Source organism: Leuciscus leuciscus (assembly GCF_965113295.1).
Source record: "Leuciscus leuciscus genome assembly, chromosome: 2".
Taxonomy (NCBI): Eukaryota; Metazoa; Chordata; class Actinopteri; order Cypriniformes; family Leuciscidae; genus Leuciscus; species Leuciscus leuciscus.
In genome coordinates this window covers 48,297,637-48,323,251 of record NC_138726.1, presented here as the reverse complement: position 1 = coordinate 48,323,251, position 25,615 = coordinate 48,297,637, and the positions used below count along the sequence as shown (strand labels likewise).

Sequence of the window (25,615 nt, the reverse complement as noted above, 5' to 3'; positions counted from 1 at the left end):
GATAGTGTTAAAATCAAACGATAAGAAATGCTTAAAAACACCTCAAGAAAATCAACATTATTTATCACTCATTGGCATGGACTGATTGGTCAGTCAGCTTGTTTCAAACAGTGATTGGCCCTTGCAGAACTCACCGGACACTACTGTTTCTGCGGTGATGTGTGGCAGGCGTGGGATGTGCTGAATTAGAGGCATCGAGGAAGATCGTTTCTGGATTCAGGTCCACTTCTGTAGGACTAACCATTATCTTAGCAGCAGACAGTAAAGCTGTTTTCCCTTTATTATAGTTTTCCAACACCTACATGACACAGAGGGACATAGAAAGAGAATGGGAGAGTGATAAAAAAACAAAAACAAAAATAAGAATAAAATGTACATGAATTTATGAAAAGACAAAAACAAGCAGGTCTCACAGCCTACTTGACACTGTGAAAAGCGTTATTTATATACAAGTGTGCAAAAAATACATCATTAGTGGTGCAAAATGAATGCACCTGAATACATTTTTATAAGGAAAAGTGAAATTTCACATATTTAATAGTTGCGATGTCAACATGCAGATTAAGCATAATTGTCTTTAAATAAATCACTAGGAAAATGATATGTACACATACTAGGAAGATTCCATGCTGTAGATCTTCTTGTAAGCACTTCTAGTAAGTTTTTTCACTTTTTATTTATTTTTGTTGTGAAAGTGAAATTGAGCCATCAAGAATAGCACAAAATATCATATTTTACCCAAAATTTAGTCACTTTACATAAAATATTTCATAGTTTCAAGTCAGCAAGGACAAAGTTTAGTGGAAAAATCAAGGTAAAAACTCCAATTACACAACCACAAGGTGATGATGCTGTTTTCTTTATTAATATGTGCATAAACATATGAGTATGGATAAAGTTAGAGACAATAATCACAAAATGGATGCAATGAAATGCAATGGACGAAATGGTGTGAAACAAACAATGATGTACAAGTAACATGCATATACCACAAACGACAATAAAGTAATTATACAGGACACAAAACTTACTTGAAATAAGAGCAATTATATAAACTTCAGTCAATATGAGCCTTATAAAACCAAGTACAGGCCGTTAGAGAAAAATGTAAGTGTTAATTTTCCTCTAAGAGTATATATACTATATATAAAGCATCTTGAATGAACAATGAACTGCATGTTAGGTCATTTTGGCACTGATTGGTGAGTAAACATGGTTTCTAGTCCAATGGTTAGCACATTTTCTGCAGTAATTCACAAATTTCTCCCCAATATTAGTGCAAAAAATAAATCATTCCACGTTTTTCTACGGAACACAAAAGGAGATTTTAATCCAGGTCACACATTTTAAATGTACCCTCTGAGGCAGAACTACCACCACCAACACGCAGGGTAAATAAACACTGATGCCCACATCAAGAACCGGGCTAAATCCAACTCCAAGAGTAAAACACAAAGCATAAAAGACACAGAACGGTTATTTTCCAAACCACCCAGGTGACAAACTCAAGGCACATGCAGAGGGACAGAAGCTGCAATGGAAATCCTGCTGCAAACTGCTAAAGCTTAAACCAGACATCAAAACAGGAAGTTAAGAAAAAGTGACAGAGACCAGGAACCTGCAGAAAGAAAGAGAATGACACCACAGATGCCCAAAGCTGGAGCTGAGGGATATTTCTGGTAGCGAGGAACGTAGATTATTAGCTGCAAAGGAAGAAGGCACATGCATTTGGCTGTACATTTTATACTACTATTAAAAAAAATTGGGGTGTATAAGATTTTTTTTTCATGTTTTTGAAAGAAGTCTCTTATGCTCACCATGGAAGCATTTATATAATAAAAAACACAGTAAAACATGAAATATTATTACATTTAAAATAACAGTTTTTTATTTGAATATATTTTAAAATGTCATTTATTCTCATTTTTATTTTCAGCATCATTACTCCAGTCTTCAGTGTCACATATATGCTGATTCAAGAAACATTTCTTATTGTCGATGTTGAAAACAGTTGTGCTGCTTGATATTTTTGTGAAAACCGTGCTAATTGCTCAATAGGGTGGCATTCATTTGAAATATAATTTTTTTTATAAATGTCTTTACTATCACTTTTGATCAACTGAATGCGTCCGTGCTGAATAAAAGTATTCTTTTCTTTCAAAATAAATCTTAATGACCCCAAACTTTTAAACGGTAGTGTATATCAGAGGCTTGAGACATAACATGTGGCACTAGAAGTGGTCGAGGAACTCAGTCTATCCTGGGGAGAAGTTAAAGGTGTGTTATCATAGATTGAGGGTTTTGTGCCTTCACCCATTAGACCGGTTGAGGGGATCTCTGATAAGACTGGATTTACACTGGTTTTTAACAGGAACTCTGGTGAAGAAGGACAATCTGATGTGTTTTGGAATAGAGTGCTACTTGTGGAAGTTATCTTATGGAATTGAGAGCGGGACTCATCAACAGACACATCAGAGGAGGTATTTGACATTTCTGAAGATAAAGAGCCATTAAAGGGGATGGTTGAGTCATGGACAGATGAAGTTATTTCTAACGTTGGCAAGTCCAACTTCATAGATGTCAATGTAATGTTCAACGGGGGAATATTTTTGGGATCACATGCATCCGCTGGAGATTCAGACTGAGATGTTAATGACTGTGGAAGGTCAAAGGAAATGTCTCCTGGTTTTGTATCTGACCTAATGGAAGATGTATCTACAGTAACAGACATAGGTGATGGGATTGGAGTGAGAGTTCCTGTATTTTGAGTGTTTGACGTCTCTGGACGATTGCTGGAAGTTGCCGTTAAAAGACCGACAGTATTATCGAGTGATAAACCGTTCCTGTGAGTGTCTGAACTGGGAGCTTGAGAAAGAGAGCATGTTTCTGTAACAATAAAACATTCATCTGAACGAAGAGGCATAAGAGAGGGATCTGGGAGTGAGTTAGTGACAGACACATGTGATTGGATTCTAGTCCTCTGGCTTCCAACCTGTGCAGTAATCAGTTCTGAAATTAAATATGGGTTTTCCAGCACCTGTAAAAACAAACCAACACATTACCATACAACAGACATTCAGTATGAACAAATTAACATACATTCAGAAGAAACAAGACAAAAACAAGACAGTATGAAAGCCCACTTAAAGAGCTACTACACTCTTAAGGCCCGTACACACCGGGACGAATTTCGCACGTGATATTCGCCGACGTTTAACGCCTCGTGACTAAACAAAGGGCGCCAATGTGAGTGTGCACACCGACGCGAAAAACGCCACGCGTAAAAGCGTAATTTTTTTTTAAACGCCTCGGGTTCGTTTTTTTGGTTTGACGCGCCGCGTCAAAAACTATCCAACCAATGAGATTGCCGCTTTTGCTCACGTGTCTGGAGCTTCTGAAGTTACAGTAAAACACAACTTGGGGGCGCTCAAACACAAAACGGTCTTGCCGAGCACACATACGTAACAGCGAAGAAGATATACGCCAAGTAGCATCTACATTGCCCATAGACAGACACTGCCAGGAAGAAATGACGAGGAAGATGCAAGGCAAGATGAATGTAGAGCTGCTGGTCTCGTTGGTGTCGGAATAAAGAACTATATGACAAACGCGACAGCGACTACAAAAATCTTGTTAAAAGAGTACTGTTATGGAGTGGTATTGCAGAGTATAGACTGTTATGGAGTGGTATTGCAGAGTATAGACTGTTATGGAGTGGTATTGTATTTCTGTTTTACATTAAGCGCCATCTAATGTCAGGGAATGAATTTGCATGTTCACTCGGCTCATCGTCAGCGAAAATCGCTTGGGTGTGAACACAAAAAACGCGTTGAAAAACGCTGGCGAATAACGCGCGCCGATATTCGTCCCGGTGTGTACGGGCCTTTAAAGGTTCAAAAAGGTTGATTTTTTTTTTACCAGCGATGCCATTAAAGAACCATTTTGAGTTCCCCAAAGAACCTTTCATGTAACAGTTCTTAAAAGAACCACTTTCTTTTTAGGGGCTGTTTACACAACACCGTTTTTTTAACTAAAAACGCAAAACCTTTTATGCGTTTTGGCTGTTCATTTACACGACAACGGCATTTTGGGTGCCTGAAAACGCAAACTTTTGAAAACGGGTTTCAAAGTACAAGTTTTTGAAAATGGTCTCCGTGTAAACAACAAAAATGCGAATCTCTGAAAATGATGATGTCATGCACATGCGTATTACTTGTTCAATCTATAGTGCTTCATCACCATGCCTGTCAGCAGAATACAGTGTTTTTAGGATCCAAATGGGGGCTGTTTTAAACATATCGTTGTCGTGAAGACGTACCCTTAGCATGTAGAACTTAATAATCAGAAGAACCATTTTCCAATACAAAGAAGCTTTTGGAAAGATTCCATGGATAATTAAGGCTCTTTTTCATGGAACCATAAATAATCTTTATTTTTAAGAGTGTAGACTTGATGTAGTGATTTGAGGTTTCATTCCATTGTAGCAGTTACGCACCCAAAGTTTAATACTTAGGGTTAGGGATCTAACTGCCTTAGCAAGCACCACAAAGAAGAAGAAATAGCCATGCCAGAAATACTTTTATGCACATGTAATTCCGATGACGGCAGTTTCAGGGGACAAATACAAATACAGACCTTTAAGTACAGAAAAAACAGACAAAAGACACATTATGGCGAAGATGTTGCAACAAACCTGCAACACATATACCTGGAGTCCACTGAAGCATTACAAAAGCATTATAAGCAATTGATTCTTAAGCCAGCAGACACAAACCCAAAATCCAAAATAATAACCATGGCAAATCTGGGCACACCAGAATCCTTTGGTACTTACTGTATGCTATGCATTATGTTAGGGCTGGGCAATATAGACTACAGTTTGACCACAGTTCAAAAGTTTGGGGTCAGAAAGATTTCTTTTTCTTTTTTTGGAAAGAAAGTAATACATTTATTCAGCAAGGATGCATTAAATTGATCAAAAGTCAATTCAGCATCATTACTCCAATCACAGAATTGAATGACATTTGAAAATGCTTATAAATAACGATTTTAATTATATTTTATAAATAATAAACCTTTCAAAAAAGTTTTGAGTGATGTAATTCAAATTTTATAAGTTTTGAATCAAATGACAAATGGACAGTCAAACTCCATTTTTGTTGTAAGCATTATTATAATATCCTGGTCTTAATGCTCTTATGATCAAAAGTGTAAGACAATGAAGGATTGTGGAGCTAGTCTAATAAGTTTTATGGAAAATTAATGGCCAATTAAAAAGTACACAATACACAATATTTTTGATTGTGTATTTTTATATCACCAGCAAAATCATTGCATACATATTACAAAAATTAAAAATATTGTCCAGCCCTAGTGGGACATTTAAGGTTGTTCTTAATATTATTATTGCATTAATATATGTAAAGATGCTGGATCCGGTGATAAGGCCCGTTCACACCAAGGACGATAACTATAACGATAACTATATCAATAACTATATTAGTGTCCACACTAGTGGACTATTCATTCTGTTTATTCGAAGCGTGCGCTGCAGTTATATCATCTGCAATTATCATTACAGTTGTGGTGTAGATTCTGCTATTCTTTAGTATTTAGAATGATTTTTAGAACTATATCTTTATCGTTATTGTCAAAGTTATCATCCTTGTTGTGAACCGGCCTTTACTCAGATTTGGCCAGAATGGCATTTCATCCGCTACCCAATCACTGACTTTGCATTTTAGACAAAAAAGCATGCACACAAATGCACACCCACACAAACACACACCTTGTTGAGGCCATCCATCACCACATGGGGCAAGTGTTCATTCAGCATGGCTGGAGAAATGATGACCTCATCAAAGGCCTTGTTATCCCCCCACAGAGCAGAGTAAGTGGGCTCTTCCTGACCACAACTACAGACAAGGAGAGAGAAAGATGGTAAAACAAATCTCAAACTAAAAAATAACTGTACAGACTCTTGCAGTTTTGACTCATGCAGATGCAGGATGTGACGCATTCAGAATTCATTACTGAAAATGACATAGTATTCATTCCTTGAAATAAAAAGGTCCCGCACTTCATAGAGGCACAAAATAGAATTGAAAAATGTAAAAGAACATATGACAAATATGACAAATAAAGGAATAAACTGTTCTACATTAGATTTAATTTTTATAAAACGTTTTTGTAAAAAACAACTTTGTAAACACTGCAAGGTGGATGAAAGATTTGCCAGAGAGAAATAGGTTTTACAAATTGATGAAATATTGATCATTTGATTGTGTCTACTATTCAAAAGATTTAAATTAGTTTTTTAAATAAATAATTGTATTCAGCAAGGACAGATTAAATTGATCAATGGTGAAATTAAAGACAGTAATAATGTTACAAAATATTTATATTTCAAATAAAAATACTGTTCCTTTGAACTTTCTATTCATTAAAGAACCATGAAAAAAATGAAGCCGTTTCCACAAAATTAAGCAGCACTTTTTTCAACATTGATAATAATCAGAAACATTTCTTGAGCAGCAAATCAGCATAAGAAGGATTTCTGAAGGATCATGTGACACTGAAGACTGGAGTAAGGATGCTGAAAATTCAGCTTTGCATCACATGAATAAATTACATTTGTTAAGGTATTAATGTCTAAAGAGCACATGCTGTCAGATTGCCTTAATCCATTTATCTATTTAATTTACTTCCCCTCCACTCACCACATCTCGGGCGGGTGGTTGTGCACCACATGAATGACCCGTCCCGGTGGGTACAGTGGCGTGGAGGCTGACAGGGCGATGCTCAGATCACTGGGGTGCAGCCACAGGCGAGAGTTAGAGGGGGTCACGCCCTGAGAAACAGGGGCTTCGTCATCCAGCGGCAGCTCTGATTTAGGGATGCACTTTGTTCCCCCAGCAATGATCCGCCACTGATGGAAACAGAAAGAGAGAAACATACAGGCTCTGTTCCAAAACCTAGTGAGCTGCCTACGCAGACATCATTTCAAATCAGCAGTTCCTGCTGAGAACAGCTAACCACCAAAGTAGGCAGCGTGATTATGCTTATTAACAAGCCAACTGTGCTGGAGCTGCAGAAATCTGAGGTACTTCACATTAATGCCAAAACTAATCAGCGGCTGTCAAAAAATAAGAGAGACACGAGACACGATTCATGATGCAAGCAGCATTAATCTGATAAGGAAGGTGTGCATACTTTTAATTCTTGCATTCATCATCTCAGCTGCACGTCAATGCAGGGTTACACTTTATTTCGATAGTCCACTTTAGACATTCTACTTACTATTAAGTACTCTAATAATAAGTACTCTAACTTTGCACATACATGTCAACTAGCTCTCATTAATGTGCAACTACATGTCAACCAACTCTCATGAGTATTAGTAGACTGTTAGGGTTAGGGTTTGGGTTAATAGAAAAAGTTGACACGTATTTGCAAAGTTACTTACATTCAGTAGAATATCTGTTAGGGGAGCATCAAAATTAAATATTAGCAGATATTAAGCAGACAGACTACTAATACTCCAATGACTGGCTTTGACATGTAGTTGCAAAGTTACCTACAGTAAGTAGAATTTTAGTTACCCAACTTTATTTCGATAGTCCACTTTAGACATTCTACTAACTATGGGCCCTATCATACACCCGGTGCAATGCAGGACCAGGCGCGATGCAAGTGTTTTTTGCTAGTTTCAGTCTGACGCAGTTATCATTTTCATGTCCTGCACCACGTTGTTTAAAGAGCAAATGCATTTGCGCCCCTGGGCGTGCTGGTCTGAAAACGAGGTGTGTTCTTGGCACATTGTTGGCGCGTTGCTATTTTGAGGCAACTGAAATAGACTGCGTCACTGACCAACTGAAACCTGGTCTAAAGTCAATGGCGCAATTTTTTTTTGTTATTTAAGAGCGCGTTAGTAATGTGCGCCTATAGGCGGGTGCACAACGTGGGTACCTCTGCTTATATAACACACAGGGACGTACAGCAGCACACAAACATGGCAAATATTAAAACTAAAAGGATTACAATGTAAAAGATTATTATTGTGTACATAAAGATATGGTGGAATGTAGATGGTCGTAGATGGTCCGCTTGCTCACTTTAACCTCGCGCACGAGCAGATCTGTTTCCTCTCTGGAGACTCGTTCAGTCTTTCCGCTTTCCAATTCTGCCATGTAAATAGCGAATCCGCCATGGCGTGAGCGCAACTGGCTTTTAAAGGGATTGGGAGATGAGACTCTAGTTGGTTTATAGCCCTTTACACCCAAAACAAACCAATCACTCATTAAGAGAATAGGGACAACCCTTTTAGACCATGCGCCGAGTGCACCGACCATTTATCCCGTTGTTAAACTAGTAAAAGTGGATTCGGACACGCCCTAAGTGCACTTGTGCACCATGCGCTTAGATTGTTAAAATTGGGCCCTATAAGTAACTTTGCAACTAAAATGAATGATTTCAGAAGGATCATGTGACACAGAAGACTGGAGTAAATGTATGCTAAAAATTCAGCTTTGATCACAGGAATAAAATCACATTTTAGAATATATTAAAACAGAAAACAGTTATTTTATATTGTAATAATATTTCACAATATCACTGTTTTACAGTATTTTTGATCAAATAAATGCAGGCTTGGTGAGCATAAGAGACTTCTTTCAAAAACATTTTATCAATCCTAAACCTTTGAACAGTAGTGTAGATTTTTAAACTGCAGAAAGTAAACACCAAATGTGAGGCTCAAATCCACAACCTTGAGAATAAGAGTTTAATGCCCCACTAACTGAACTAGAAAAGGATAATACAAAAAAATCAGTTTGCATTGCATAAAACCCCCCTTAGCTGCAGTTATAATTAGTAACATTACAATTTAGCTTTTACTTTATTTGCCCAAAGGGAAAAGGACATGGGGAAAGCACAACGTGACAGATTTAATGAGGGCACTTCATTACTGACACAATTAAATAATAACAAATGCTACAGCACCAGCACCCACGTGCATAGATTATCTAGAATGCTTGATTCTGATTGGTCAGTCTACATTCTGCAGTCAAATATTATATTAGAGTGACGCTAAACTGCATAATTGACTGCTGTCCATATGCAAATGATTTCCTGTACAGCTGTGCTAGTTTCAAATCACTTCACACTATCTTTCATCTCACATAATAAAATAATTTCAACAAACCCCCCCCCCCAGAAAATATAAAATTCAAAGCTGAGAAAAAAAAATGATTGAAAGGAAAACATTTATCAAGGTGAAGTCAGAAGGGAGTCTTTTTTTCCTTTATAGTATTATTCAGTTTTGTTTCATTGGAATTTTATCACATTGACTGGAGTGGAATCAATGAAATAGTGTCAGTAAACAGTAAACGGTTCATTTCAGCGATGCTGATGGCGGCACATCGAAACTATGTTCTAACTCAGGAAATCAGCAAGTTAAAGCAGCTCACCTTTGGTTTATCACTCTTCTGTAAGACTTCAAGTAGGTGGCGACGGAAGCCCTCAAGCTGAGAGAGGCCAATCCTGAATGAACATAAAAGCATAAGACAAACGTTCGTCTGCTTAGACTTACAAATATATACAACACTCATTTACCTGGGGACCAGATCTTTTCCCAACACGACTGAGGTGACGAACTCTTTCGAGTACTCCATTGCATCCTCACTGTGAATTAAACAGAAACATAAGTTTGTGGTTAAACGCGTTCTATGAATGTCAACATGGAAACTGTTCAAACCTTGTTTTACTGCCATAATGTGACGAATATCACATTTCAATCTGACATCTAACAATGATTTAATGATGACTTTATATTTAAATTTACAAGGAATATGTTGTTCATCTTAGAGTTCCAATCTCTTTATGCAAAAAAACCTGTGCTAACGGTGTAAAGTATATTTCAAGAATGGCAGGCAAGAATTTCTCTAATCTGTAACTGACATCATGAACGGCATAAACATGAAAGAGTAGTTGTGAGACACATTACCTACCGAATTAAACCAATAACTCTGTGTTTCAGAAAAAAGGCTTTGGGGCGAATCTCAATTCAAATAATATCCTTCCAAAAGATTAGTGCATCCGGTGGATTCGTGCACCATTTATGTGAGAAATGTCATTTGTGACCGATCTCTTGAGAGTTTTTTTTAAATGTATGAAGCTGAAAGTTACACTAACGTTGAAACGTTTGGTAAGGTCGGTAAGATTTTATTATTATTTTTGAAGGAAGTCACTTATGCTCACCAAGGCAGTAAAAGACAGTAAAAGAGTAATATTGTGAAGTATTAATACAATTTAAAAGAACTGATAAGGCGGGACATTTTGAATGGCTCCTCCCCCTTTTCAAAGAGCCAATAGTGTTTAATTTACCTCACAGACTGCAATTTGTACTTGAATCCGAGCGCTGGTTATACGTTGGATTCAATAGTAGAGGTGTGAATAAATTCTAGCCATTTCATTTTTAACCAACGTACTGTTGGAAAACGGAATAAAACTCGAACGTTTGAGCAACCAAAAACACATCTCCAACCCATATTGCTCCGTGAAGTGACAACGGTCGCTTTGGTCAGGTGGTATTTATAGCATAGGGGCGAGACATTTAACATTCTAGAGAGCATTTGATTGGACAGAAGATGAGAAGCTGAAATCGGCGGTGAGGTCATAAAAATCTGTGATCCATTTTAGCGGAAGTGAGGGACTGTAAGTTTTGAATGCTTATATCTCCTAGATGTGAATTTTGACATTGTTTTGGAACACACCAGCTTATTCAATAACCTTAAGGCTAACATATTCATACTAAAAGCTAAAAAAATTACATTTTGATTTCAGGGGGACTTTAATGTCACTTCTTTGGATCCATTTAATGCATTCATGCAGAATAAAAATATTAGTTTCTGTAAAAAAAAAATTATCATACTGACCCCAAACTTTTGAACGATAGTGTACATAAAAAATATTTTAAAGAGAATTAATTTATAATGCAGTTCACTGACATTTCTGCCCTTTCCCAGAGCTTTAAATCTCAGTCACACACTATTAGAAAATTGCCAGGTGTGACATCACTGATTTATTTTTACATGTCATGTGACCAATCTCAACACTACAAGTATTAATTTAAGAGAACATAAGAATATGAAAAACACTGAAAAATGCTGGCGTCCAAAGAATACTTTTATAGTGTTTTTTAAAATCACTTATAATTTATATAAGTGGAACGAGGATGAGAAATAATGACAAAATGTTCATTTTTGTGTGAACTAATCCTTTAACACACCAGTTTAATCTCTGCGCATGAGTCTTATCTAAAGTCATCATGCCTGCTGAACACACTCTTTCTCTTAGAGGAGAACAGTTTTCAGCATAATCTATAAATGCAGAGCAAAACAGTAACAATGGGAAAACGGCAAGGTCACACTGACCTGAGGAGGCCGCCAGGAGGGGAGTAAGAATAGCACTGCAATGAAGGATACTCTGGCCGGAGGAGAAAGGACAAGATGGCGGCCGTTCCCGCACCCAGAGAGTGACCCACAATCACCAGCCCATAGTGCATCGTCCCTTTACCCTGAGACACATGGACATACACAAACACAGCAATCTACATCTTTTTCTGTCACATGATATCATGCACAATGAAAATGTTTGCATGCAACATGCAAATGTTGTCTGAGGATACTGGAGAGAATTTACTTGACAGTCGTCACGTTACCATGCTCAGGCCATCTGTTTTTAAAATCCATTTTAAGACCTTTTTAAGACCCCCACAATTAACAAACCCACTCAATCGCAAAATAAATTATGCAACTCAAATTCTTGTACTTAATTAAACAGGCACACATTCAACTGCAAAACAGGATAATTGCAAGTTCAAAATATTCAAGACATTTTTTATTCAATATATACATGTATTGAAGATGGTTTATGTACTGACATAGCAATACATACAAATTAGAGGTTCATTGCTATTAGAGTTTGCTCATATGATAATAATATGTTTAAAGAAAGGCAATACACAGATCATTGTGCGAGACTGTTAAAATCTATATACTGAGTGTGATAAATAATGATGTTAGTCTGCTAGCCGCAATATATTACATTGAATTAAGGACCAGGTACAGTTTACTGTGTAATCAAAATACCTAAAGTAAAGATTGTATGCATAATGCAGACTTTTATTTTAAGCCTGTGAAATGTATATGCTACTACTAAACCCAGAGAATACTTTTTGTGCGCAAAAAATTATTCAACAGTTTCTTCTATTTTAAATTAAATGAATTAATAAGATTAAGCTTTGTAATATATAAAATAGCAATGGCATAAAGTGTAGAATCAACCATTTGTGTGTTTAAAATGTGACAAACGTTTATACTTACCAAATCCCTTCCAAAGGCTTGGGAGAGAATCATTTCTTGCTCTAGTTTCTTTTTTATGTATTCAGCTGAATAAACCATTCCCTAAATAAAGGATTCACGAAAAGAAAGAATGAGTTTGTATTAATATCCGTCAATATTATATATCCTGCTTGTGAGTGTTTGTGTAGAACCTTGTGTCCGAGCCACGTGCCGTGTTGCTCTTCTAGAGGCAAACGCTCAGAATCGCCTGTGAGATCTGTTAAAGCGTCCTGAGAAAGAGGGAGAAAGATACACTTATTAAATGGTGAACCAGAGACTAACGTTCAGCAAGCCAGCCACTATCGCAAAAAAACGATTAGGTTTATTTTGCAATCTTGACTGTTGATGTTGACTCTATACATTAGCCCACTTATTATATGGCTAATAATAAATAAATAAATGGACATTAAATATTGAGTTATTCTATTATGTGAAAAGAAAGAGACCACAGAGTGATACAAGAAACATGAAACTAGCAAAGCTTTGTATGAAATCGATAGCTTGGTACTATAGTCGGATGTACAGTTTAGTGTAATTTTATAAGGGCTTCCAGACCATTAAATGATCATTTTTGCCCTTAAAATGCTCTTGTGTGGGTAAAGTACTTTCTTATATCATAGCTTAAAAATACGGCTTAGAAACAGCCTATATTTGAATGTATATTCAGTTTTTATTTCAGTTACATTATAGTTTTATTAAAGTGCCCCATTAAGGTATTTTAAAGGTTCCTAATTTAGTTTTGGAGGTCTCCTACAATATGTTTACATATCAGATATATGTAAATATCAGATGGGCCAGTCTGTTGGAAATGAAATGAAACGTCCACTACAATTTCTGAATCAGAATTTTTTTTATCTTAACCAATGGCGTCGATTTTACCATATCAATTCTAGTGCGAGTCCTCATCCTTTGGAAATGCATTCAAAGTGATTTGCTTTAGCAGTGCAAAAAAAGTCGACAACACGAACCAAACTCTTCCAGTCTCAGCAACAACATCAGTGTTTGAGGACAGGTCAAAGTATATGTTAATACGCAGGCAGTCAATGAAGACCATAGGCTGGCACCATGCAAATTTGTTACAAACCTACGTCGTTTCAAGCGGGAAGTGAGACTTGAATTACTGACGACTAGTTTTAGGCAGTTCAGAATTATTTTTTTCTTTTGGGAGACAATAACTCCCTTTATCGTGCACTTTGAAACTTTGCATACCTTTTACATTCACAAACAGCTATATTACACGCTACATGAACATTAATATCCAAAAAGCAAAATAGGGGCACTTTAATATTTTGAATTAGCTTTAATTTTTATATTTTTAGTTATAATTTTTTGTAATTTCGTTCTGTGCTTTTGTCATTTTATTAGTTAAAAAAAAAAATTTTAGATTGTTATTTAGGTTTAATTGATTTTTTATTTAATTTTAGTTTTTTATTTATTTATTATGTTCAAATTTTAGTGCTTCAACTTAAACTTCCTTCAGTTTTTTTGCAAAGGCAATATTAGTTTTTCAACAAATATTTATATTTTATTTATTTTATTTCAGCTTTATTTCAAATTACCATAAATGTTTCTAATAGTTTTATACCCTAATAACCCTGTTTTTAATTCTCTGAACATACACATAAGCACATTCACTGTAAAAAAAAGAGAAGGAGCTGTTACAGTCCACGCGTGGTTGACTAACCTTAGGGGACAATGTCCCTCTAATGCTGATCACGACTTTTTTCTTTGCATGATCCACTGCTACAAAGAAGGGTGTCTCATAAACCTACAAATCACATAAAAAATATGGACAATAAATCGTCACACACGGCTTCTCAAATATGTTAGTCAGGTAATGACTCACTGATGTGAACAGACATTCATTACACAAGACCACAGGATTTCAGGGGTCAGGGGAGTTAAAGAATTAGTGTAAGATGCCATACTGCGTCATGGCAGGATGTGTAGACAATTTGGACTTCTTTAAGGTCTCGGTCCAGGAATTGCCTTCGAATGGCAAGAACGTTACAGCCACAGCAGTTATCCTCCTCAACGGTGACAGACTGAGAGAGACGAGAACTTGAAACTGAAGTATTACAGCTGACGAGAGAGAAGAAAGGAAGAAACACAAAAAGAGAAAAAATTAAGGCATTCAATTCCATCCATCCATTCCATCCTAAATGGACATGAGAAAATGCAAAAAAGGTAGATAATTAATTATATATATATATATATATATATACATACATACATACACATACATACATATACACACATATATTTGTATGTGTTCTTACTGATAATAAATTATACATTTATGCACATAACAAATCAGATGCAAGAAATATAAAAAATATAACAAATAATTGTATATATATATATATATATATATAAACATTATTACAATTTAAAAGAACTGTTTCTATTATAATATATTTATTATAATATATATATATATATATATATATATATATATAATATATAATTTATTCCTGTGATGCAAAGCTGAATTTTCAGCAGCCATTACTCCAGTCTTCAGTGTGGCATGATTGTTCAGAAATCATTTATTTGAAATATTAATCTCCTGTAACATTATAAATGTCTTTACTGTCACTTTTGATCAACTGAATGCATCAGCTGAATAAAAGTATTAATTACTTTCTTTTTTACTTTTAAATATTTTGCTTTGCAATCAATGGAATAAATGACATTTAAATAGAATATATATTTAAATAGAAAACAGTTCTTTTAAATTTTTATAATGTTTCACAATATTACAATTTTACTGTATTTTTGATCAAATAAATGCAGCCTTGGTGAGCATAAGAGACTTCTAAACTTCTCTCAAAAACATACCAAAAAATCGTACTTATTCCATACTTTTGACCGGCAGCATAACTGAAATTTTCTTCTCGGATAATGCCGTTGTTGGTTTGGTATTAAGATGGTATTTTCGACAATGGAAATATTCTCAGTTAAATTCTGGAAGCCGTTCACCCTTGGTAGTTAGGAATAGGCTTAAACTTCAGATTGATTGATTCAGCATTACATATAGTGAAGATGAAGAAACAAGATGGTAGGAAGGAAACTATATCACTATAGGAGCATCTCTCATTCGCTCATCTCACTTCCTGCCACCTGTGTGGAACATTCACATCCATTGTTACTTACGAGCAGGTGCTGAGGAGTCTGCAGATTCCACACGCTGGCTTTCTTAAAAGATATACGGGCCAGCCATACGCCGCCATGGCAAACAGCATGTAGTAACACACTTCCTTATACATGGCCATCTCAGACTATAAACAGATGGAGAGCATTATTAATAAAAAACATGTATCGACACAAACACACACCTTTACTGTTTTCTTGAAATACCGAGTTCTTGAGGTCCAAGTATTTAGTTTTGCGAGTTACAGGCATCCCGGACAGAAAGGCCAAAACGTCATTGTTTGCCTACAAACGAACAGAAAAACGATTTTTTTGAGGAATATTCGTTCAATCGAAAGTAATGAAACTGATAAGGCAACGCCACGATTCTGCAAACCTGATCCAAGATGGCTGATCTCTTAGCTCGTTGTCTCTGTCGAAGGAGCACCAAGCCAGCGATGATGTCACTCGGCACGATGTCCAGATCCCGGAAAAACTCGGCAAACAAGCTGGCCACCTCAGAATAAGCATCCTGAGAGAAAAAAATCTTCTACTGAGAATGGTGTGTGTGTGTGTGTATGTATGAGACGCTCTCACAGTAACTGGCATGTGTGTGTTTGAGATAGTGTTTGAGTCTTACAGATTGTGTGTCTTTCGCTCTAGTACAGCACATGAAGAATTTGAGCCTCCTGCTCCAGCTGCTGGCTTGACCCTCTTCTAGCCTGTGTCTGAAAGAGACAGATGCAACCCAACTGAGCAAACATCATGAGAAGATTTGGGAATTATAGGTCAATAGATCCTGGAATGGCAATGACGCGAACACATATCCAGAAATCTGTGACAATTTTGAGTTGCATTCCCTGATAGGAATCAAACTAGTTGACAGCCGACATAATGGCAATATGTATACACAATACAAGTTAATGTTTACAAATGGGATGTACACAATATTGTTGAAATTAAACAAACACTTCATTTAGACAATATTTACTCAATTTATAAAAAAAATGTAAAGCATAAAATATGCATACAATTCAGTTAATTTAGTATTATTTACACATTTATATGCTTTTATACATCTACATATTTATTCATATTTTGAATTAGCTTTTATTTTCATATTTTCACTTTTCATTTTAATATTAGTTTAAGTTTTAGTCATTTTGTTATGTGCTTATGTCATTTTTATTCGCTTTTTCTATTTCCATTTAGCTTTAATTTATTTTTATTTCAGTTTTTGTTAGCAATAACAACTCTGAGACTCTACAAACACTTAAGCTCAGAGTAGTTAAGTAGTTATCTTCTAGTCATTGATTAGCTTATTCTGTCTTGATCTATAAATCGTGTTCCCAGGGATGGGGTTTATGTAAATTTTAGGGTTGGTGATGTCACTAACCCGAGAGGAATGTCGTGTAGTCCCAACCAGCCGTTTGTTGTATTCCTTAAAAAGCGATTTCTTTAAAAGAAAATATCTCCCTTTGCTTTGAACTTTGAGCATTGTAACTTTGCAGATGTTGTTTATGCTCAAACAGCAACATTACACACTAACTAAAGCTAGAAAGGTGAAATCATAATCAACCATCGCTTTACATTTTTTATTTTAATTCTCCAATTCTATTCAATATATTTTTCCATTATGTATTTGTTTTTATGTATCATGTTGTTCTGATTATTATTTTTTATTGTTAGGTATTTTATTTGATTGTTTTATTGTTTTGTTAGGCAGGGTAATAATTTAGTGGAATTTGAACATTGACGCATGGGTTTGGTATCTGTACTGTCACGATTAGATCCAAGGAAGACGGAGATGATTGAAAGGTAACAAGTTTGTTTAATAAATAACTCAGAAACACAGCCAACAGGCGAGACAGCGTGCAACGCACAAACAATTCCAGACACCATGTGTCCAAGTGTCCATGGTGACTGAAAGGTGGCGGGAAACACAGACAAGGAAACACATGTGAGGAAAGAAAACAAACTAAAAGTCCATGAACTGAATCTCACTGAACATAATGGTGACATGTACACTTATTCCATGTAGATAAATACAATAAATACAATTAAAAAACCCTATAAGACTGCAAAAAATTTGAATTTTCTATTTACATTTTGGCCAAAAACCTATGGAATGGATTTAAATGGGTAAAATGACTATAACGACTAATTTTGCCCAGAACCCATTGCGCCTTGGATGAGGATTCGATTAGAACTACGAACACGAATAAATAAATGAGATTTTTTTTGCAGCATATAAAAATGTAATGCATATAAATGTGTCTTTGCAGTGTGTGGACACAACCACCATACAATGAAAAAAATCCATTCACTCCTTTTTTTTTATCCTCAAAAAGCCTAAACACTCTCAATAATGCCGTTTGGATTTTCTGAGCAATATGATGTCATATTGCTCATGCTCTGCCCACGACCACTGATGGACTGTCCCATATTAGCATATTTCCCGTATTAGCATATTTCCCGTATTAGCATATTTTCGCCCTCAGCCATTTGTATACTGTAAGGCAGCACTTAACCTGTCTTGTGTCGACACCCCCCATGGAAGAGAAGTGTGGGGTGAGCAGTTGCTCATTATCATTTAAAGAGACATGCACCGAAACGGGTCGCTGTGAACAGAGCTGTTTTTGAGGAGGTTAAAGGGTGCTGTTTTACACAACCATTGAGGAATTTTAACCAAAGTATGTTACAAACTTTACATGAAGACCTTAAAGAATCATACCAACTTGTGGAAAATGGGCATCCGATGACCCCTTTAAGTGAACAGTTCTTAAAAGAACCATTTTTTTTTTTCATAGCTTGAAAAACATTTTTACAATCGGAATCCTTTCTTTTCACTATAAAGAATCTTTTGTACAATGGAAAGATTCCATGTATGTTAAAGGTTCTTCATGGAACCATTGATGCCAATAAAGAACCTTTATTTTTAAGAGCGTAGCGACTCGCGAGGAAACAATAAAGCGTTGTACCTGAGGGTGTATGTCGTGAGGTTACGCTGACGGCGGCGAGTTGCTTTCAGCTTCACAAAGGTCCGTCCGGTGGGGTCAAAGGTACACATCATGGTGAAACACACGCTGAAGATGACCAACCAGTTACACACCACGATTCCTGTTCAAAATAAATACAGTTCTATTTAATATTTTACATGTGCTGTAGACATCTTCATTTGATGTTTTTTAGATTGAGTACAGAAGGAAGCTCTCCACTGTAAAACAAACTAATTGTCTCTTTGTCCTTCCGTGTCTTGTATAGACAGATGATTGGCATGGAAGTGAAGTGTGCTATTATGGGATGGGGGTGGACAAAGAGCGACACTGATTCATGGTCAGCACAGACATGTGGAAAGCTACACTAGGCGTATTGTTAGACAGCGTGCGTTAAGATTCCAGGACATAAACGGCTATAAATGGCTATCAAATTTACATGAATCTGCTGAGATTAACAAGGGGAGGTTTCATGAGATTTTAACATGCCTGGGCAGCCTCATGTCGCAAGCACACACCAATCTCTCTGTGTTTTTGATCTGGCTGCTGACAGCAGTGCCGCACATTGTTGTTGCTGTATTTACAGTACCGTGGAACAGTGTAAATGTAGAGATTTTTGTATACATTGGCAGATATGCTTTTGTGGCTATTAGTGCACAGGTCTGCTGTACTATATTTACACAGAAGACTGCCTGTAAGGGTAATATGAAAATGTAGAGCAGATCATGTCCCAGTCAAGAGGTTTACTGTTGCCGATCGATGATACGATTTGCAACATTAATACAGAATTTAAAACAGCTTCAAACATGGCTCTGATCCCAGACTTAAAATACATTTGTTATGAATAATCTTATCTTTTGTAACCATTCAAGTAAAAAGAGAGAAAAACTTTTATTTTTCAAGCATTTAAAGGTAGACTATGTAACACTTTTTGTTCAAATTTAGCCAAATTAAAATAATACATCAATCCTTCCTCCAAAACGTGTTTTTGTCTTACCCTGATTCACTATGGTAAGCCTATTATATAAGTGTCTATATTTCAGGATGGGAATGATGGTCTTCGCGGGAAATTGCATACATATGTAATTCGCCCGTGCGTGTCTCGTCATATCCGTAATAGAGAAAAGTTGCTCCAGCTACTTTGACGTGTGTATGGTGTGTGAGTGGAATGGGTTAGTTGTCACAACGAGTGAGAAAGGTTTACATGGATCACACTAAATCTCGAACCTTCGGGGAATCACCCGTTTTAAACAAACGCCGAACAGAGGGGAGAGTCTGCTGCCAAAAAAGAACATTACAGCGCGTAATAAAACAAGAATCAACATTGGCTTAACTTTTCGGAGAATGCGAGAACTGAGAGATTTGAAATGTTTTAAAAGCGACAGAGATATTTTATTGAACAGATAAATTGCCTAATTAAAAATTGCTATAATTTATGCCTAACTAATGCGTCACGTACCGTTCCACAAAGCTGGCGAACGATCTCAGCTTCAGCGCAGATAGTAAGGAGCTCCCTGGTCTCTGCTCATTCATTCTAGTTTGCAGACATTTTTTCGTTCTTTCTTTGTGGATGACGAACACAAACTTTCTTCTAAGAGCAACAAAATACCCCTTACAGCATTGGTCCTGGCTTTTGTTCACACAGGGCGCGTTCCGGGACTGATCCCGGCAAAGTTACTAGGTCCCCATCCCGGCATCAATCCCGGGACGTGTTTGCGTTCACACAGAAGGCACTCTATCAATTTTACGGCAATTTCCCGGGATCAACGCGCTGTGTGAAAGGGGCTTAACAGATTTATTGATTGCGAAGAGTCATTATACCGCTGTGCTGTAATTTATTTTCAAGGAAGTGCCATGTCTATTAACGGGTGTAGCTACAGTAACATCTTCTGCTTGTCAGCTTGAGATCCTTTCCATCTAAAAGTAGTTAGTAGTGAATGATTTATGAACAGTAGGATAATCTCTCTTTTAAGTTATGAGAATGAACCATATTCATCCGCTCAGCCACGCAGAGCAGAAGCACAACCAAAACAATGTTCTTCTGCAAAATGCATGAAGTTTTGTTTTTAACCGCTAGAGGGCCAAAAGTTACAGGGTGTACCTTCAAATTTTAAACCTTTTAAAAAATAAACCTTTAAGTTTCATTTAATTTACAGAAAATCTTAACTATATTGTGATATATAATATTATAATAATATACTCATAATGTCAAAATATATTTCACACCCTTACATTGTTTTTATTCATGTCTTACCCAGAGCGAGGTTCTTGGCGGTGATGTCGGAGCAGGGCTGGTAGTACTGCACCAACCAGGCGATTCCCACCACCGCGTACACCAGCTCCACCAGCAGGATGGCTGCAGAGAGGAGCAATGAATGCCAAGTGTTAATCACATTGAGTATGAGTTTTAATTTTCAGTACAATATGATTTTACAATAAAATAATGCAACCCTCCAAAAAATCTTACGACAAGCATCAAAGACGCAAATGTACACAATACGCTCTATGCACGAATGCTGCTGACGTATCATTTATTTATTTTTTCATTTCATGTGCCTTTAATTAATCAAAATAACTTCCCTTTCTCTTGCAGCAACATCTCTTCTCGGATGATGTGTTTACTGGAGTGAGGGCGGGACAACCTGTCACTCACATGAGATTGACCAATAGCAAACCACAACCATCCAATCAATTCCCCATGATCAAATTAAAGTCCTGCCCTACATTTTTTTCTTGTTTGAGAAGCTGTTTCACTTGGATATACGTCACAATAGGAAAGAAAAGATTATCGCAACTTTCCATTTAATGGCGACTTCAACAGAACTGACATATGAGATCCAACGTACTGAGAGAACTAATGGAAGTGTTTTTTGTGGTTCTTCATGCAGTCTTAGTGCAAGTGTGCAAGAATCTTACCCAGCCGTATATAGAGCACGTACTGCACTGCCTCTCTGGGTTGTGTGTACAGGATGCTACCTCTCATGCTCAACCACATGATGGCGCCCTCACAGATCAGACAGCTGACCAGGATGCCAAGGTAACCACGACCGTGATCCACTAGTGTGACCGAGCATGACTGCTCTGAACTGTACGGCAGCCCAAAGAGAACAAAGGACAGAACCACCAGCCTGCCGAAAGAGCACAGTCACAACATCACATAAACATACAAATGATCCCACACACCACAGAAATGTGATATTTATGACATCATGAGCGTTAAAAGGATAGTTCACCCAAAAATGGAAATTATGTCATCATTTACTCACCCTCAAGAATGTCGGTAATCAAACAGTTTAGACCTCCATAGTATAGAAAGAAAAATATTATGGAAGTCAATGGGGTCCATCAACTGTTTATTACCGAATTTTCATTTTTGGGTGAACTATCCCTTTAAAGTGATTTTCGAAGTACAGCTGAACAATTTCAGATTTCTTGTTCATTTATTAAAAATGCATTATTTAGTTAATTCTTGAGATTTAAGAATCGGTATCAGTTCATAAAAATGAGAATCAATTAAAACTGAGAAATCTATTACCCTCTTTTACCCAGCCCTAAAATGTAGTTTGGTTGCACAAGTCAGAATCAGAATCAGAATCAGAATCAGAATCAGAATGAGCTTTATTCACCAAGTGTGCACAAACACACAAGGAATTTTTTGTGGTTTTTACAGGAGCTCTTGGTACATACATACATACATATATGACATTAGAACAGGCATTTAAATGAGAACATAAATAAATAGAATAAACAATAATAATAGTAATAATAGTAATAATAATAATAATAATAATAGTCTATTGCCTCATTACAGGCAAAATGAGTGTAATTTTCTGGCAAGCTTTATCATTATTATTTATTAACCGTGCACAAAATGTGTATGAAATAAACAGTACTGTCAATAACAATTACAACTTATTTTGGTCAGTACCAACAATTAAAACTAATCAACACAGGAAAGTCAGGGCTTAAATAAAAATATTAAGTTTTATAATCATATTTATGCTGAAAAACTTGAAGAATCAAGTCCAGCTGTTTGTGTGTTGTTGATGCAATTCCATGAAGAATGAGCAGAACTGATTTGTGTGTAAACAATTTGTGCATTTAACTAAATGTTACAATTTACGTAAGCATTGGTTTACGAACAAGTTATACATAAATTCCATCTGTCCAACAGACATTGTAACAAGCAATCATTTGATTTGATATTTTATAGGGTTTCTCAAACAGGGGTTCACTTCTAGTGAGGGAAATGCAGGGCATAATTAAATCTAACATTAAAACTAAATTAAATACAATTTTACCAAAATTCATACATTTATTGTTTAATTAGAATACATTTTCTATTTACTTTACAATTTTATTTAGTAAAAAGTACTATATTTTGAAAGGTTAACCTTACTAAAAATGTTGGTGTACGTCAAATAAATAAGTTACATTATAATAAAACTCCTAAAAATGTTCAGGGACTGCTATTATATTGCATGACAGAATCTCTAAATTCACCTCTTAATAGTTCTATTGACATCAGGTCTGGTTATAAGAGCTTATTTTCATACTGGGTTGATTGTTTTATTTAAGCACAAATGTAGAAGAACAAGCTGTGCAGACAAACACACAGACTCACCATATGCAGTGTAGTACGAACAGGAAGAAAGCCGGCAGAACCAGGTCATCACTGCCGACTGACCAGCGTCGCCGAAACAGTACCATGCCCGGCATCACTGCCCTGAAACACACAAACACACTCCAGTTACAGACCGCCTGACACACGCACAGAAAGACTTCTCATTAACCACTTCTTCATTTCTGCTTTAAAGACGAGAGAAAAACACAAGGCCAAAGTAAAAGAAAACAGAACACATGCACACACTACCACTGTTGCTGTATTCAGCTTTGCATTACATTCAAAACAGAACAACAGCTCTTCCTCACAGAAAGGACAATATTCCTGTCGTTTATGGGGGGAAATTGTTAATGGAGGGTGAGGGGAGAAAGGGGGGGGGGGGGCTGCTATTTCCTCACACTCACCATCAATATATGAAACCCTTCAAGTATTATAAAGTAGTTCATATTTGAGTGAACTATTTCTATAATTGTGCATCAGAGACTGAAACTGCTTATGGTCTGATAGGAATAAGACACTAGAAAAAGAAAGAGTGTGGACATTATTAAAGAGGAAAAGAAATTCAAAGAGGAAGTGACCCAAGATAATGTTAACAGAATAAGAAACCAATATTTGGCAAGAGTTAATGCATGAATGAGAATGAGAGTTTAAGCATGGTATCTTAAGCATTGCGTACTATTTTTATTTTATTTATTTATTTATTTTATTTTTTTACAGTTTGTACTGTTGAGTGGTATTTAGAGTGGATTATTGAACGATATTTTTCCAAGTTGCAAATAAAACAAAGATTGATGTTTAGGTGGTTGTCAGGGCATTGTTATGCTGTTGCTAGGATGTACTTCTTGGTCAGTGCATTGCTATACTGTTGCTTGCAACGGTGTGTGTGGTTGCTTAGTGCTTATGCATAGGGTTGCAAATAACAAATACTTTGTTAATCGATTAATCTGTTTATTATTTCCTCGATTATTTGGTTAATCAGATAAAGCCAATCCAAATGATAGATATCAGATTGCGCGATTAATTGCGAAAATATCACAATCTTGATTCAAACACTTACGCGATCTCAATCCTAAATGACAACGATTCGCATGTCTATGAAACCTTTGATAAAATCACACCGCAACATTTAGGCTAGATCTGTGTTGGTTGCTGACCCAGAGAGAGAGCTGTCATGTGTAGGAATGAAACAGCTTCACAAACAGTCTTTTCAACCACACGGTATCGTTATTTCTTTGTTACAAATATTCTTATTATCACAGAAGTACTGGGATAAATTTTAATAGCTTGGATATAAACACTGGTGTCCACAATTATTTGTCATTGAATCATTCATTCAAGAGATTTGTTCAAAAACGTATTCATCCAGTAATAAAACAAGTAAAGTATGAATAAGTCATTGAATCATTGTTTTAAACAGTTTAAGTAATTCAGATTAAACATTTTAAATATAACCATTTTGTCAACCTCTACTAAATTACGTTATTTTGTTTAGTTGTTTGTACAGAATCATATAAGGCCTATATATATATATATATATATATATATATATATATATATATATATATATATATATATATATTTGTGAGGTGTGCAGAAGTGTGGAAATACATATGTTGACAGGCAGGTAGGACGTCAAAACATTGCATTCGGACCGAATGATTGGACAACATTTTTTGGTCCCACAGAAGATATACATGTACATGTTTTAACATTTAGACCTCTTCTATTTTGGATTGCCATCAGGATGTGAAGAGAGTTTCAACCAGTTTAACAAAAGGTGTTTATAAAACAAATTGCCTACCCTGCCTATATGGCTTTCTAAAAATCTCAAACCTTTTCTGAGCAATTGTAGTAATGCTTGCCTCAGCAATCACCATTAACTACAAGACGATAACAAACAGAGTGAGGGCTATTGATGGTTGCCATGGATACCAATTCCAGTCCAGACACTGCAACGCTCTGACCCAGCAAACTTTCATTGTGTGGCAAATTGCTCTACTTACACAAATCTCACTCAAAGCATGTAATCGATCAACAGGTACTTTCAGAGTACACAGATGATGTCCTTGTTTGACTGTGTTGTTGAGACAAAACTAGATGGCTGATGATAAAACAGGATGTGACGGCCATGTGTTTTGTTGATCTTTTTATGGATCGGGGTAAAGGAATACGCCCTGGATACTTCCCCAAAACATTTGTGCTATTTTGTGTGTGGTGTGTGTGGAGTAGAGGTTAAAGTCAACATGAAATCAACATTTACTTCCATTTTAATGGACCATTCAAGTTTGTTAAAATCCCAAACCCTAACCATATTCTACAAGAGTAATTTGACCACTGATAATGATCATTTTTAAACAGGTTTACCAATGAGTTTTGTCATCATTTGTTTAAACAAATAGTTCCGGCTCAAACTCGAGCCATTGGTCGAGCCAGGAGCTGACATGGCAAACCCCTTAAACAAACAT

General features: G+C 36.3%; 1 protein-coding gene across 2 annotated transcripts in view; it reads right to left on the bottom strand.

Annotated features, from left to right (window-relative positions):
* The window catches only part of dagla (diacylglycerol lipase, alpha), a 39,631-nt gene that overhangs the window by 3,730 nt on the left and 10,286 nt on the right, over nucleotides 1–25,615 (bottom strand). The window contains exons 2-19 of one of the 2 annotated variants that reach the window (XM_082161276.1): nucleotides 23,151–23,252; nucleotides 21,443–21,654; nucleotides 20,781–20,882; nucleotides 18,512–18,650; nucleotides 16,171–16,258; nucleotides 15,928–16,062; nucleotides 15,759–15,836; nucleotides 15,555–15,679; nucleotides 14,330–14,483; nucleotides 14,086–14,169; nucleotides 12,554–12,631; nucleotides 12,384–12,464; nucleotides 11,433–11,575; nucleotides 9,613–9,681; nucleotides 9,468–9,540; nucleotides 6,720–6,928; nucleotides 5,789–5,915; nucleotides 135–298 (exon numbers count right to left, since the gene is read on the bottom strand). In XM_082161276.1, the coding sequence (XP_082017402.1) occupies nucleotides 135–298; nucleotides 5,789–5,915; nucleotides 6,720–6,928; nucleotides 9,468–9,540; nucleotides 9,613–9,681; nucleotides 11,433–11,575; nucleotides 12,384–12,464; nucleotides 12,554–12,631; nucleotides 14,086–14,169; nucleotides 14,330–14,483; nucleotides 15,555–15,679; nucleotides 15,759–15,836; nucleotides 15,928–16,062; nucleotides 16,171–16,258; nucleotides 18,512–18,650; nucleotides 20,781–20,882; nucleotides 21,443–21,654; nucleotides 23,151–23,245 (2,156 nt within the window). In that variant the 5' untranslated portion in view covers nucleotides 23,246–23,252. Of the gene's footprint in view, nucleotides 1–134; nucleotides 299–843; nucleotides 3,038–5,788; nucleotides 5,916–6,719; nucleotides 6,929–9,467; nucleotides 9,541–9,612; nucleotides 9,682–11,432; nucleotides 11,576–12,383; nucleotides 12,465–12,553; nucleotides 12,632–14,085; nucleotides 14,170–14,329; nucleotides 14,484–15,554; nucleotides 15,680–15,758; nucleotides 15,837–15,927; nucleotides 16,063–16,170; nucleotides 16,259–18,511; nucleotides 18,651–20,780; nucleotides 20,883–21,442; nucleotides 21,655–23,150; nucleotides 23,253–25,615 lie in introns of those variants that run through there. The other variant, XM_082161277.1, reaches the window with a different exon arrangement.